The 13,848-nt window shown below is 38.1% G+C and overlaps 1 protein-coding gene across 5 annotated transcripts in view; it reads left to right on the plus strand.

The window, feature by feature from the left end:
• The window catches only part of EFR3A (EFR3 homolog A), a 71,867-nt gene that overhangs the window by 49,592 nt on the left and 8,427 nt on the right, over positions 1 to 13,848 (plus strand). For 4 of the 5 annotated variants that reach the window (XM_044914677.1, XM_021688808.2, XM_021688806.2 and 1 more), the window contains 2 exons: positions 6,025 to 6,116; positions 10,522 to 10,570. In XM_044914677.1, coding sequence (XP_044770612.1) covers positions 6,025 to 6,116; positions 10,522 to 10,570 — 141 coding nt within the window. Of the gene's footprint in view, positions 1 to 6,024; positions 6,117 to 10,521; positions 10,571 to 12,025; positions 12,029 to 13,848 lie in introns of all 5 variants that reach the window. The other variant, XM_044914678.1, reaches the window with a different exon arrangement.

Below are 13,848 nucleotides of genomic sequence, written 5' to 3' on the forward strand. Positions count from 1 at the left end.
AGATGTATTCTCATTCTTAATGCCTCTCTATCATTGACTGGAAGAATTCTGAATATTTCAGTATATATTTAATTTATGTAACTGCATAGAAATCCCTCAGTGTGAATAAGGTTTTTCTGATTTATAAAAACTTTGATAGTTTAGAACCAGTTTATGGCATGTACGCTCTGCCTTAATGCAGAGTTTGAAGATGCAGTGATGCTTTATGGTATAATCAATTGGTTATTAAAAATTTTTTTTGCTGTGTAACCATCAGATATTCATTTAAAAAAATCAGGGATTTAAGAAGAATATATCAAAATAAAAAGCAAAACATACTTAGTTTGCTGTGTATCATGCATATACCTATCATCATGAAAATATTAGCAGCCATTTAGTGTGCATTAACTCTGTTCCAGTCACTGAGATAAGCACTTGTATTCATTTTCTCATTTAATCCTTAAAGGTTTGATGAAGTAGGTAGTATTATCTTTGTTTACAAATGAGAATAATGAGGTGGAAATTAAATAATTTCAGTAGGTAACACTACTGTTTCCCATGTACATAAAGATTGTTCAGTCATCCCTACTGATCCAGATTGTTTCTTTCACGTATTCCATAAACCTTGACTGACTGCCTACTATATACCAAAAATTGGTGTGGTTTTGAGGGTAGAAAGATGTTAAGGATTAAAATCTGGTGGAGAAGGCGGACACATGATTAAAATATAATGGTAGTTGGTTCTAAAGAAAGAAGAAATGGTCTGCCTAAAAGTTATTGAACTGTTGGTGACTGACATATAGTAAGTGGGCCCTAAATATAAGGTGGTTATAGCATTTTTCTTTAATCTCAAATCCACCTAGAACTTGAGTGAATAGTGTAGGTCTAGGCGTGTTCTAAGTACTCCTCCATGAGGGGGTACCGTAATAGATCAATGAGCTAGATCAATCAGAAGTGTCAGTGGCTGTAGTAAACTTGTATAGTTAAATGTTTATGAGTATTTACAGTTCCAGCTTCTATGCAAACAGAAGCAAAAACGAAGAAAATAGGTAGTAGAAGTCCCTACTTTCACAGAATTGATAGTCTTTCTCAACTGGGTTCTTCATCTGGACCACAAAGCACAGAAGATGATTTGCGTGACTATTTTCTCAGTTCCCCCATGATGGCGTTTTACCAGTTTTATTCCAGATGCATAGCAAAGAAGCTAATTCATTATACAATTTGTCTCGAACAGGACAAATAACTGGACAGTTACAGCAGACCTTCAGGGCTATGATCAGAGAAGTTTGGGGTCCCAGGCAGCAGCTAGGAGAGCATTTGGTGGTCCAGGTTTGGTGGGCCAGGGATGTCTTCCAAAGGGAACAATTCCTGGGCTGAACCTGAAGCAGGTGTTAGGCAAGTGTTTTCTTCAGAAGTGTGATGGCATGTATGAAAGAATGGACATAGGCAAGAACATGATTCTTCAGGGAATTAGTATGAAGTTAGCGTACTTGGACTGAATCAGAGGAGTAGGGTTGGGAATTGTAAACACAGGTTGCATATTTTGCACTATTCTGCAAGCAGTGGGGAGTCAATGAGTGATTTTAAACAGGGTTAGGCATTGTACAAGTATTACTCTGGTGGTATTACAGCATAGTGGAGATGGAGCACCCATTTAGAATGCTCGTCAGTAATTTCCAGGAGAGAGGACCATGGCCTGCACTAAGTGAGAATACAGAGAAGTGGGTGGTTCTAGAAAAACCTACAAGAAAGAATTTATAAGCAGTTGATTGGTATGAGGGGACAAGGAGAAAGCCAAAGATTTGTCTTGGTTTCTGCCTTGGATGCTTGGGTGGATGGATGGCACACCACTGAGGGTAAGAGTGGAGTGTATTTGCTGCTTCAATTGCTTTTGTTTTGTTTTTTTTTTGGAGAGTTGGGTGATATGACTGGGTTTAATTGAAGAAAGAAAAAGATGCACATTTTAGATGTAACTGTCTATACGTTGTTTTGGATCTTGGATGACAGAATGGAGTTTTTATTCACAGAAATGAATAGGAAGAAGTGGCTAGTTTAGGGAATCAGCCTCTTGCTGAGTATCTTTGACAGTGAGCAACCATGTGCCCTGTAGGCAGTTAAGAGTCACAGATGGGTTTTGTGTGGGAGTTCAGAGGTTGTAGTGAGCATAGCTCTGTCTAAGAATTGCTTCTAAACTCCCAAGTCCTAGTTAGAAACAATAAGGAGAGACGATGGTCACCATTGTGAATGAATAGCAGACACAGGAAGCAGAGCAGGAGGAGGGATGGGAAAGTGACGAGGGCACAGCAAACAGTGTCTGGGACGACCCCAGCCCATCTTGAGGATGGAAAGCAGCGGTCTTCCCAGAGACCAGTATATCACTATATCAGACACTGAGATGGTGACAGGGACGTTCTCTAGACAGCAGGATGGTGTAGTCCGTGGAGGCTGCAGTGAGGCTGCTTTCAGTAAGCTTGGAAGAGCAGGTCAGGAACAGACGCAGGTGGCCCACAGGGACCAGGGGCATTATCTCCGTAAGCTCTGTTTTAGAAACCTTACTTTCGTGTAGATATCCATGATATCTGATTAGAGTTGTACCTGGGCTTTTCTGCAGTCACCTGTAAGCACGTGATTGTATAGGTCAAAGGAATAAAGTTCTGAGAACATAACATTAGAGTTTCCCATTACGTTTTATTTTCTTCCCTTTAAAATTTTTTAATCTTAAATCAACTCCCTCTGGACTATGTTCTCATTGGTTTTTGCCATCCAGTGATTCCTTCCCTGCCCTCACGCCTCTCTTCCCTTTTTATTTTTATCTTCGACTTAAAGCTGACTTTACTGTGCTCCCCATCAGCCTTTGTATGTTAGCCTAGAAATCCTTTATGGGGTTTTTTGTGAGAAACAGGCTGCTATTCCTCATTTTGAGTTCTGATGAGGCCTTGACAGCTGACCAGCTTAGAAGGTAAAAGCAAGTCAGCAGTGATGACCACATACTACTTTGTAGCAGTCCTATTGATGTCATTATGTTTGGTAATTTATATCAAAGCACGTGATCGTGAAGAAAAAACAATACAGTGTCTAGGTCGTAGTCATAGCCACAAGCAGGAGATGGGGTATTTTCAGTCTGAAAACTGTAGCAGCGCAATCTGTATTGATGTGTCACAGTTGAGTATGTATTCATCTGTACCTACAGCCTTCTTACAGCAGAACCCGAGTGAATCCTGTGTGGTAGGTGCAAAGCAGAGTTTGTCACTGAATTCCTGCTGTGATAACCGAGATAAGGCATTAAGTTACATGTCTTAGTACAAGGCCCAAGAAATGTTTGAAGGGTGCTGTTGATGGAATGGTGATGGGGAAGATCAATCATAACTGTGATAGTAAGTTTTTGTATCTGAAAGAAAGAGGGATAAGTAAAAATAAATGGAGTAATATTTAAAATTTTAAGGAAGTGATGTAATATTCATTTAGGCCTTAGAAGATGTGAGAATTTGTATAGTGGGAGGATGTAAAGAAGGACAAGAAATAAAGTGTTTCCAGTAGGGGTTTCTGTTTCTAGGAAAGCATGGAAGGCAGGAGGCCAAAGCACGCTCAGAGATGGGAAAATAGCACATTTTACTTGAACATTAGATAAATTAGGGAGCAGTTGAAGTTACTGTTGGTAGATCTGACCAGAGACCCCAGAATGGCTTTTTAATTCATCAAGAAGTGGGTGGCTTTGTGGAGTGATGTGGTTAGTGTTTTAAGAAACTTATGATATGATGGTGGCATATAGGGAATATTGTAGAAGGGGCTATTACTGGTGAGGATGGACTGGGTCGGTGATTCTCATCTGAGGGTGATTTTGCCCATGCCAGGAAATACTTGTCTATCCTGGAGACATTTTTAGTTATCACCACTGTGGGGCAAGGAGAGGTGGGGTAGCCCTACTGGTTGCTAGTGGGTAGAAGCTAAACATTCTGCAATACACAGAAACCCCCCCCCACCACAAGAATTATCTGGCCCAAAAGATTAGTAGTGCCAGGGTTTAACCCTGGCTAAGTTAAGTTATGATAATAATCATAGGTTCTTAGTGGTTTAAAGCAGTAAAGATTTGTTGCTCAAATTAACTGTGCATAACTTCATAGCATCCATATCTGGAATCCAAGCTGATGGAGCAGCTGCTCTCTAGAATGCTGCTTGTTCTTATTGGCCAGAACTAGTTACATAATCCCTCTAAACCACAGAGAAGCTGGAATTGCAGTCCTACTTGCTGCCTAGAAAGAGGGTGAACAACCATATTTGATCACCAGCTTCAATTACCACCATGGAAGGCTACCATGGAGTAGAAGTGGTCAGTAAGAAACCAGTTTCTTCATCTGTGCTGGCCTTCTTGTGGTTCTTTATTCTTGACTCTTTCCGTAGAAGAAAATCACAGTATGTATAAAATAGGATTAGAGAGATGGGGTGTTGCCAGATTATGAAGTGACTGTGCTGTCAGACATAGATTCTAGACCTGAGCTTCCCAGCTGCTTTTGGGAACATTTCAGATGTGTCTGGATATTGATCTCCTTAGCCCTTCTAGTAAATGGGTTGTGGCTGGGGCAGTCAGAGCCTACAGTGTGAGCAGCCTCTTCCATTTTACTCTGACATGTTCTAAACCCAACTGTAAAAGCTTGGGAAGCTCTGTATCAGTGTGTGGGCTGTATTTGTTTTAAAATTATAATTAAGACTAAAAATGATTTACTTTCAAAATAACACTATTAGCAGTATAAAAGGGAGAGATCAGGTAGGAAGCTATCCTAAGAATTCAGGCAAAAAAGATGCAGAATTTTAATGATGGCCCTCTTGAAAATAAATAGGGCAGTGTGACATAAAGATGGTTTATTAGAGATGTTAAAATTGGGTTTAGAACATGTCGAATATAATTGACTAATAGGAAATTGGAAATACTGAACTGGAGCTCAGAAGAGAAAATATACTTGTCCAGTTCAACTGTGGTTGAATAAACCTCTAATTCTATGTATTGGAATACATAAAGTGGCTTCATTTTTTTGGATGAAACCATAACTGTTAGTTGTTCTCCTTGCACCCTGTCCTTCTCCATTGTGCTTCATTATTTCTGTAACTATTTGTTTATTTTGAGTCTTATCTGTTAGACTGTAAGCTGGTATGGACTACATTCAGCAGTCTGTCCCTAACACCTAACATGGTGTCTAATCACTTTATAGATTTATTGAATGCCGAAGGAGAAAATCGAAGTAGAAAAAAATGTGTGGGGGGGAGATTATAATAAAAAAAATTCAAATTTCCACGAAATGATTAAGCTAAAATGGGCCTAGGGATAGCTGTTGAACTTACTGGGTGGGAAGACACTCTTTTGAGAAGAGTGGTTAAGGGCAGGATTATAACTTCAGGGGTTAAGAGTAGGTGGTGACAGATTACAGCAGTTGGTTCAGACCAAGCATGTTTGCAAAAGTGGGGAGAAAGTAGATTATCTAGAGCACTGAAGTGAAGGGTAAGTTTTTCCGGATAGGTGAGGAGCCGGTGGAGTTGAATGGCTGGAAAGGGTGGCGAAGGAGCTATTGACTGAAGCAGCAGATCCTTTCAGTCCACAAATGTGGTGCATGGTAAACACTTGCAGACATGGGTTCCTGAGCTAGATCCATAGTTAGTGCACAGCTTTCAGGGGAGAAATGAGAGATATAAGGGCAATATTGTGAGTGTTCAGTAAAAATGAATGTATTCAATTTAGATTATGTAATTCCTCCTTTTAGTGTTGACTTTTGTTTTCTATTAAACTGTTAGGGTAATGGTAATGTTGCTGCTCTGAATGCCCCTTTTTGGAAAATAAAACTGTTAACTTTAGTTCACCCCATCAGTTTTATTTTTTTTAATCTGCTTGATAAAATTTAAAAATCTGAGAACACAATGCTTCATACATTTAGAAAGAGCAAAAAAGACAACTGTTTATTTTCTGAGATTTTTTGAAATCTGAAATAGGTAGAGTTTTTAAATGATATACCATTTCTAACTAGCAAGTAATGGGGGAAAAAACCATTTTGATTTTAGATGAAGATCGACTTTCTAGAAGAAAAAGTATTGTGGACACCGTATCCATTCAGGTGGATATTTTACCCAACAGCATTCCTTCTGATGATGTGGTAAGTTGCTGAAAGTGTATGGCAGAGTACTTTCTTGAGATAGGTATCAATTTAAAATAACTTTTTGCCCCTCCATACTTTCAAACAGGAGCAAATATAACTCTAAATTATCCCCATATCGACAGTGCTATTAGTAGACATTAATCTGATTTAGCCTTGAGCTTATTTTTTATTTTACTAAACTCATGTCAGCTCTCAGTAAAGATACATAAACTTAACATTGTGTATTATGAGGTCATTAGGCTTTACATTGTAATTTAGTGTAATAAAAGGAACTGTGAAACAGAACTAAGTTTTTATCAGAAATGTTATGAAGGCCTGTTATTAAATTGGGAGGTGCTCCAAATTCTATTTATTTTTAAAGATTTATGAAACAAATTATGAGAATAAAGGGAACTGTACAATCTCATCTGAAGGCAAGTACTATGTGGAAGGTTTCAAAGCCTCATCTGGGAGGGAAAATTTTTTATCCTTTGATAGTAACTATAATGGATTTAATGTAGGCTACACTGTATCAGTGCCCTGTGTACTCTCTAAGGACTGTGACTTATTTGAAAGGTCAGAGATTTGATGCTCTCCTCCTGTTTCAATAGAACACAAAAGTGTATCCTGAGTTTTAGGAAGAAGAAAACAGCCAGTATTGTCTAAGACTTACTCTGCACAAATCACCAGAGAATTTTTTGATGGTCAAGTAAAAATGCTGAAATACCAGGATGTCAGCCTCCTCCTTGGAGTTTATCTGTCATTTGCCTTCCTAGGTTTTTCATTATTTCTCATGGTACAGTATAAATAATTAAGAGATTATCCATCTAAGAAAAGGGGAAGGAATTTGCCTGAATTCATGCTGTCACAGCGCTTCCCCCCCTCCCCCCCACCTCCCCAATCCCTGTCAGTCTTCAGGAATTGAACTTTTTGGTGGCCAGTTCCAGCCAATTAGCTTACATCTTTTATGGTGTTCCACTCCCCATTAAGTAGAACCAATCAGTTTCATTAAGACATTATCAGCAGAGTGTCAAGAGTAGTTAAGAGGCAGTTAGTGTTCATTTTGAAATACAGTGGGTGTAGTTTCTTGCCAGTTTAAAGCTCAAGAAAAATCATCTTCCTGTTTAAATTCACCTCTTGAAAGCCATCTTAATGTATATACTTTTTTACTGGTCAGGAGGGTATTGTGCTAGCTCTGTATTTTAATGATTATGAATTTGTTGCTGTTACCTTTTGGGGGAAAATTAATCTAAAGCCTTAGTTTATACACTTTATCAAGAGTGCAGTAAATTTTATTGAGTGGTACCCCATTCTCCTTTTGTTAACCATTTTTATTTAAAAATATATATATATATATACACATATAACCTTTGCAACACTTCAAGGTGTTGCAAAGAAATCCATCTATTTTGATAAAAACATTTTATCATGCAGGGGCAAAAAGAACTAAAGAAAATATTTGCATTGTATAAAGACTTAACTATAGGAAGAAGATTCTTAAACATACATTTTGCAATTAAAAGTCCATTAATACATTTGTTAACTTGTTAAAGACCCTGTTTTTTCTTTGCTATAAGTCCTAAGTCAAATATGCTGCACACCGAGCATTTGAAAAGTTAAGTACAGTTTCTTATAAGATTTACCTGAGCACATTGGTGTTTCAAACTCATTTACCATTATGGAATCTGATTTTGTGTATTAGGAATGACTGTTCAAAAACCAGAAGACAAAATAACATTACCCTCTAGACTAGAACTAATTAATTTCATAGCATGGAAAGGAGAAATAAATGTCAATTAAGTGCTCACCAATTAATGGTGTAACAAAATATCAAACTATGAATAAGTATATTTGCTAACAGTCAAATAAGAGAATTACTCATTTAAAAAACAGTACTCTTGTATTTGATAAAAATTATTTGAAATTTTATATACATAATCCCAGTTAATCCTCAGATATATCCAATATCTGCTTTTAGAGCTTACATATTTTTTTAAAGTCAGAATGTTTAGATGAGATCATAGCAAACTTATGTTTTCCATAGATATAACTTAAATTGTTACTGTAGTCTAATGAATAATCACCACTCAGTTCTTCTTTCTAAAAGGTAATAGTGCTTAATTATTTGGGGGAATGAATGGGAGGCTATACATATTACATTTTCAGTGCATATTGAATTTTTCTTTGTACAAAATTAAGTCACTGGTTGGCTAAAAAGAATTGTCATTTATTCTAGGATAAATAACAGATCTTTGTTTTACACACTCCTGCCTTTTCCCATAAACGAATAAAGAAACTTGCATGTGTGCTAACAAAACAAGTCTAGTATAATATGAGTCGGAAGCTGCTCTGCTAGGTGCTATAAAATTAGTAAGATATCAGCGGAAGTAACATAACAACTAGTCTGATTGGAAGAAGACAAACACATTTTATGGAGGCTCAAGGGTGTTGTACAGTCTAGGTTAGAGCTGTAGATCATGAATAAGGCAAAAGTCATCAAGAGTAAAAGGAGTGTTGAAACTCCTCGAGCCTGGTGCCTTTGCACCATTTCTCCAGAACACACAACTGGTGTTCTAGAGAGGCAAATAGACCGTAGTTTGGTTGGGCACCAAATGAAATAGGTGGCTTGTATTTAGTAGCTACACTGTATGAAAAATATGAATCGTTGAACACTAATATAAAGCAGTTGGTCTTTTTTTCCTTTTTAAATAGGATTCACAAAAGGAAAGAGTGGGAAACAAGATTGAAGCCAAATTATAGAAGGTTTTGTCACCTGCCTGAGGGCTTTGTGTGTGATTTGGTAGGAAGTAGGGAAACACTGAAATTTGGGCAGTGTCCTTATCACGGCTCTGCTTTCATGAAAGGAATCTCAGAAGCGTGGCTAGGCTGAACTGAAAAGAAGGGACCGGAGGTAGAGAGGCCACCTAGTAGATCCTTTTACTAGTCTACAGTTTGGGTAAGGAGGACCTGCAGTAGCCAGGCTGGAGATAAGGTAGGGGACAGGAGAGCAGTAGCCTGTTCCAGAGCAGGATGGGCAGGTCCAAGAAGTAACTAAAAGGGAGTCCGAGAAAGGAGGTTAAAAACAAGAAAGGAGAGGGGCAGAGTGACTGTATCATGATCATCTGAATTAGGGAAAACAAGAACCAATAGAGAAGAGTTCTTGGAATAAAGGACTTTAACTTTTCACTTACCAGGGATCAAATAGGTAATAATTAAGTTATATGTAACAAGGAGGCTGGCCTCGTAGTTCTTCTGTGTGTTCTTTTCCCTGTACTGTAGTTGCTTCTCAAAAGTCTAAAACTCCTAACCAGTTTTAAGAACGACAGTGGGTTTTTTTCATTGAGGTACTAGACTGCTGCTAGGTACAAATAATTAATGAGCCAGAGCCTAATCCTGTATATCTGCTCCAAATATCTAGAACAAAGCAACTGAAGATTCCCAAGTTTAATCTGACTTCAACTAGAAATATGAACCCTCAGTAGAAAAACTGAGGTAGTGGAACGCTTGCTGCTTGATTTCCAGCTAAAGCCTTTGTATTACAGAGAAGCTAAGGTGCAAAGCATGAAGTCTTGCTTTCGTTAGTCTTGCTGCCTTAGACTTAGCAAAAGAAGCTCATGAGCTAAAATTAGGGATGACCAGAGGCCCAGGCAAGTACTCAGGTATCATTTCATAACTTCTATTCAGAGATACTATAGTAACTGGGTGTATTGCTCCCCCTGAAAATGTGCTGGTGCCGTAAAAAGTATTACTGATTTTTTATCATAAGGCAATTGATTTCATGCCTTTTATATATCTCAAAGCAAGAAATGGGGGGAGCTTCTTATTAAAAGGTATTTCTGGAAAATAAGTGTAGGTGGTTGACCTTAGAAGACCCAGAATATGAATGTTTTAAGATGTTAATTGTACTCATTTGAACACTTCCCAAAGTAGTGGTGATTCTTGCTTCTAAACCATTTAAAGTTTTCAGTGTATTTTTTATTTGTAAACTGTATATGGCACCAAAATTATAGAGGGTGTAGAGTATACTTAGTTTTCATGTATTACATAACTGAACTGTATTGACGTTATTTTCTCTGCCTTGACTCTCTCAAAGCACTGTTCACTTAGGGAAGCCTAGTTCAGTCAGTGGGCCTCAGGCCTGTTGCACACCCCGTGAGTGGAGATGGAGTTCTGTAACTCAGTGGTGGTTGGGTTGCCTACAGGATGCTGATCCTGCCAGCCTAGCATTAATCCCTGCAGTAGGCCACTGGTACTGAGGAGGAAGGGGAGATTATGGGATACTGTGGAGGATAATCACAAATCCAGCCAGCACAGAGAAGAAAAACAACTATAAAAGTTCTTAGATGACTTGTAACTAGGTGAAGGTGTTATTTATATTGACCTTTCTTAACTCTTTATTTTACTTAAAATCACTTTTCTCTAGGTTAGTAACACTGAAGAAATCACCTTTGAAGCATTGAAGAAAGCAATTGGTGAGATTTTTGTTAACTCTCCTAATGATTTGCTAGCTTATCTCTGTCTTAGTACTTGATGAGGTGCCAGAATAAACAGAAGCAGCATGGCATTTGTGTGTGGATCTGTAATTGATTTATTCAGCTATGTTTTTTATTTTTTATTTATTTTTCTTAAAGATTTTTTACTTATTTATTTGACAGAGATATAGCGAGAGAGGGAACACAAGCAGGGGGAGTGGGAGAGGGAGAAGCAGGCTTCCCACTGAGCAGGGAGCCCGATGTGGGGCTCGATCCCAGGACCCCGGGATCATGACCTGAGCCGAAGGCAGATGCTTAACAACTGAACCACCCAGGCGCCCCCCAGCTGTTTTTTAGACTTTTATACTTGTCCTGTCTTATCAGAGGTAGTTCTGCTCTGTACAGTGACTGTCCTAGAATTAAGAAAGCACGTCAGTATATTTTAATGCCACACTTATTTGGTAGCCAACCTGCAGGCTGCTCGAACTTCTTAGGAGAAATAGCATGCTTCCTTTTGTAGGACATGGGGGGATGAAAATTCTGAATAAATTGAGTAACCTAACAGGCACACAGTAGTGTGATTAGAGCCGTGTTTCTAATGGGGTAGGAGAAAGGAGCTGGCTGAGATTGTTAGCAGGTAGGCATGAGAGGGGACCATGTTAGGGCACCTGGGTGGGCTCAGTTCGTTAAGCGACTGCCTTCGGCTCAGGTCATGATCCTGGAGTCCCGGGATCAAGTCCCGCATCAGGCTCCCTGCTCAGCAGGGAGTCTGCTTCTCCCTCTGACCCTCCCCCCTCTCATGTGCTCTCTCTCTCTCATTCTCTCTCTCAAATAAATAAATAAAATCTTTAAAAAAAAAAAAAAAAAAAGAGAGGGGACCATGTTAACTCTTGCTGTTTTATCGGTGCAGAGAAATTACCAAACTCTTCTGAGATCACATAGCAAGTAAATGCTGATGCCAGATTTTGTACCCACATTTGACTGACTGTAATCTTTTTACTTTGCATAAAATATTACTCTGATTTTTTTTCTCCTTTGTCCCTTATGGAAATAAGTTTTATATGATTTGCCTCTTTTTTAAAATTTTAAAACGGTTCTTTCAATTAAGTATTGATATAAATTACTGCTAGGCTAATGATACCTTGTTCTCAGTTTTTCTAACTGGTAAAGCAATATAGGGTGGAAATGGGCTCTCATCTTTTCAGAGCTGTTAGAAGAAAAAAATTAGTATCAAGGAAAGTGGAGTGCTCTAGCACCCATCATCCATGAAGTAAAATCTGACCTTTTTTGGCTTAATCCATTAGAGGATTTTTGAATTATTGTAATACAATGTCAAATTTACCAAAATAAAATTAATTGAATTCAGTAAGCAATTTTGAACATCCATTATATGCAATATATTTTGAGACATTTAAAGATTAATAGGACATGTCATTGGGTGCGTGGCTGGCTCAGTTGGTAGAGCGTGTGACTCAATCTCAGGGTTGTGAGTTTAAGCCTCATGTTGGGCATGGAGCCTACTTAAAAATAACAGTAACAACAGGATAGGACATGTTGAGAAATTTACAGTCTAGGACAGTGGTTCTCACAGTGTGTCTGTGGATCCCTCAGTAGCCTGTGGTGGCTCTTTCAAGGGATCCTTCAAGCAAAAAATATTTTCATCTAACAGTGTCTTTACACTGTTAGCCTTTGTACTACGTCAGATAACAGGAATGAAGGAGACCGTAGCATCACACTAGTCTAGCAGTGATCATATTCTTTAGTACCACACACACACAGTTACTTTAAAATGAGATTTTATTTAGGAATGCTCTTACTGTAAATTATTTTATTAAATCTCAACCCATGGGTACGTATCTTTGGGAAGTACACATAAAGCACTTCTTTGATTGCCTTGATTTGCAAGCTGAACTAGTTGATTTTTTTTTAAAGATTTAGAGAGTGCACAAGTCGGTGGGGGGAGGGGCAGAGGGAGGGAGGGAGAGAGAATCTCAAGCAGACTCCCTGCCAAGCACGGAGCCCAACACGGGTCTCAGTCCCATGACCCTGAGATCATGACCTGAGCCGAAATCAAGAGTGGGCTGCTTAACCGAATGAGCCACCCAGGTGCCCCTGAACTGGTCGATTTTTATAAGGAACACCATTTTTATTTCAAAAAGAAAGAAAAAAAGACTGACAGAAAACCTATGGTATTTGGTAGGCATTTTCTGGAAAATAAATGAAACGAAGCTGTGACTTTAAGAGGAAAAACAAAACCATCCTCACTTCTAATGATATTTGCTTCTAATGATAAAATTTGCACTTTGAACAAAATAAAATTTTGACTTTTGTCTGCTATTGTGAGTTTGACAGCACCCAAATATTTAGACGCTTCTAATGAGATCAGTGGTAGTAACTACCAAATATGATTTTAAAAATCTTGTATAATGAAACATGTCTACATTTAGAGGACCTGCATAAATCACTGGATCAGTATTCCACATGACTATTGCATGATGTTACAAAATCATGCATAAATAAAGATTATTCAAAGTGTAAAATAGACCAATGGATTTTACCATAACCAGTTACAAAAAATTTATTAGTAAGATTTCAAATTTCGTATTGCAGCTAACTTTTAACAAAACTACCACTTTTCAAATTGTGTTGTAATGTCCAAGAAAAAAATACCCACAGTTCTGTGAAAGGCTATTAAAATACTCTTTCCCCCAGTACATATCTCTTTATATACTTCAACCAGAATAACACACTGCAGTGGTTTGGATGCATTTGCAGATAGAATCCAGCTGCCTTCTATTAGGCCAAGACATTAAAGAGATTTGTAGAAATACAAAGCAATGCCATTCTCCTCACTGAGTTTTTTCACTTTGGAAAGTATGGTCATTTTTTCATTAAAGAAATGTTATTTATGTTAACATATAATGGTGTCATAATTTTAAAATGAATTATTTTTAAAGGAATTAAATGTTTTTAAAGTTCCTCAGTTTTATGTTGTAATATGGAAAGTATCAATGGATATAACGATTTGGTTTTTTCATAACTTTCAAGGATGTAAAGGAAAGGACTCTTGAAACCAAAAAGCTTGAGAACTGCCTAATGCATGGCAAACAGACTTGCTGCTTACAGGCCAAATTTAGTTTGAAGTATCTTCAGAAATTGACATAAGACCAGGGTGTATCTACCTCATCTTGCCCACGTTCCCTTATTTCCTACTGCTTTTACCTGACCTAATGTAAACATTTATGTGTCCCGCCTGGCCTCTGGCCATTTGAGCTGCT

This window comes from Neomonachus schauinslandi, chromosome 4, assembly GCF_002201575.2.
Source record: "Neomonachus schauinslandi chromosome 4, ASM220157v2, whole genome shotgun sequence".
Taxonomy (NCBI): Eukaryota; Metazoa; Chordata; class Mammalia; order Carnivora; family Phocidae; genus Neomonachus; species Neomonachus schauinslandi.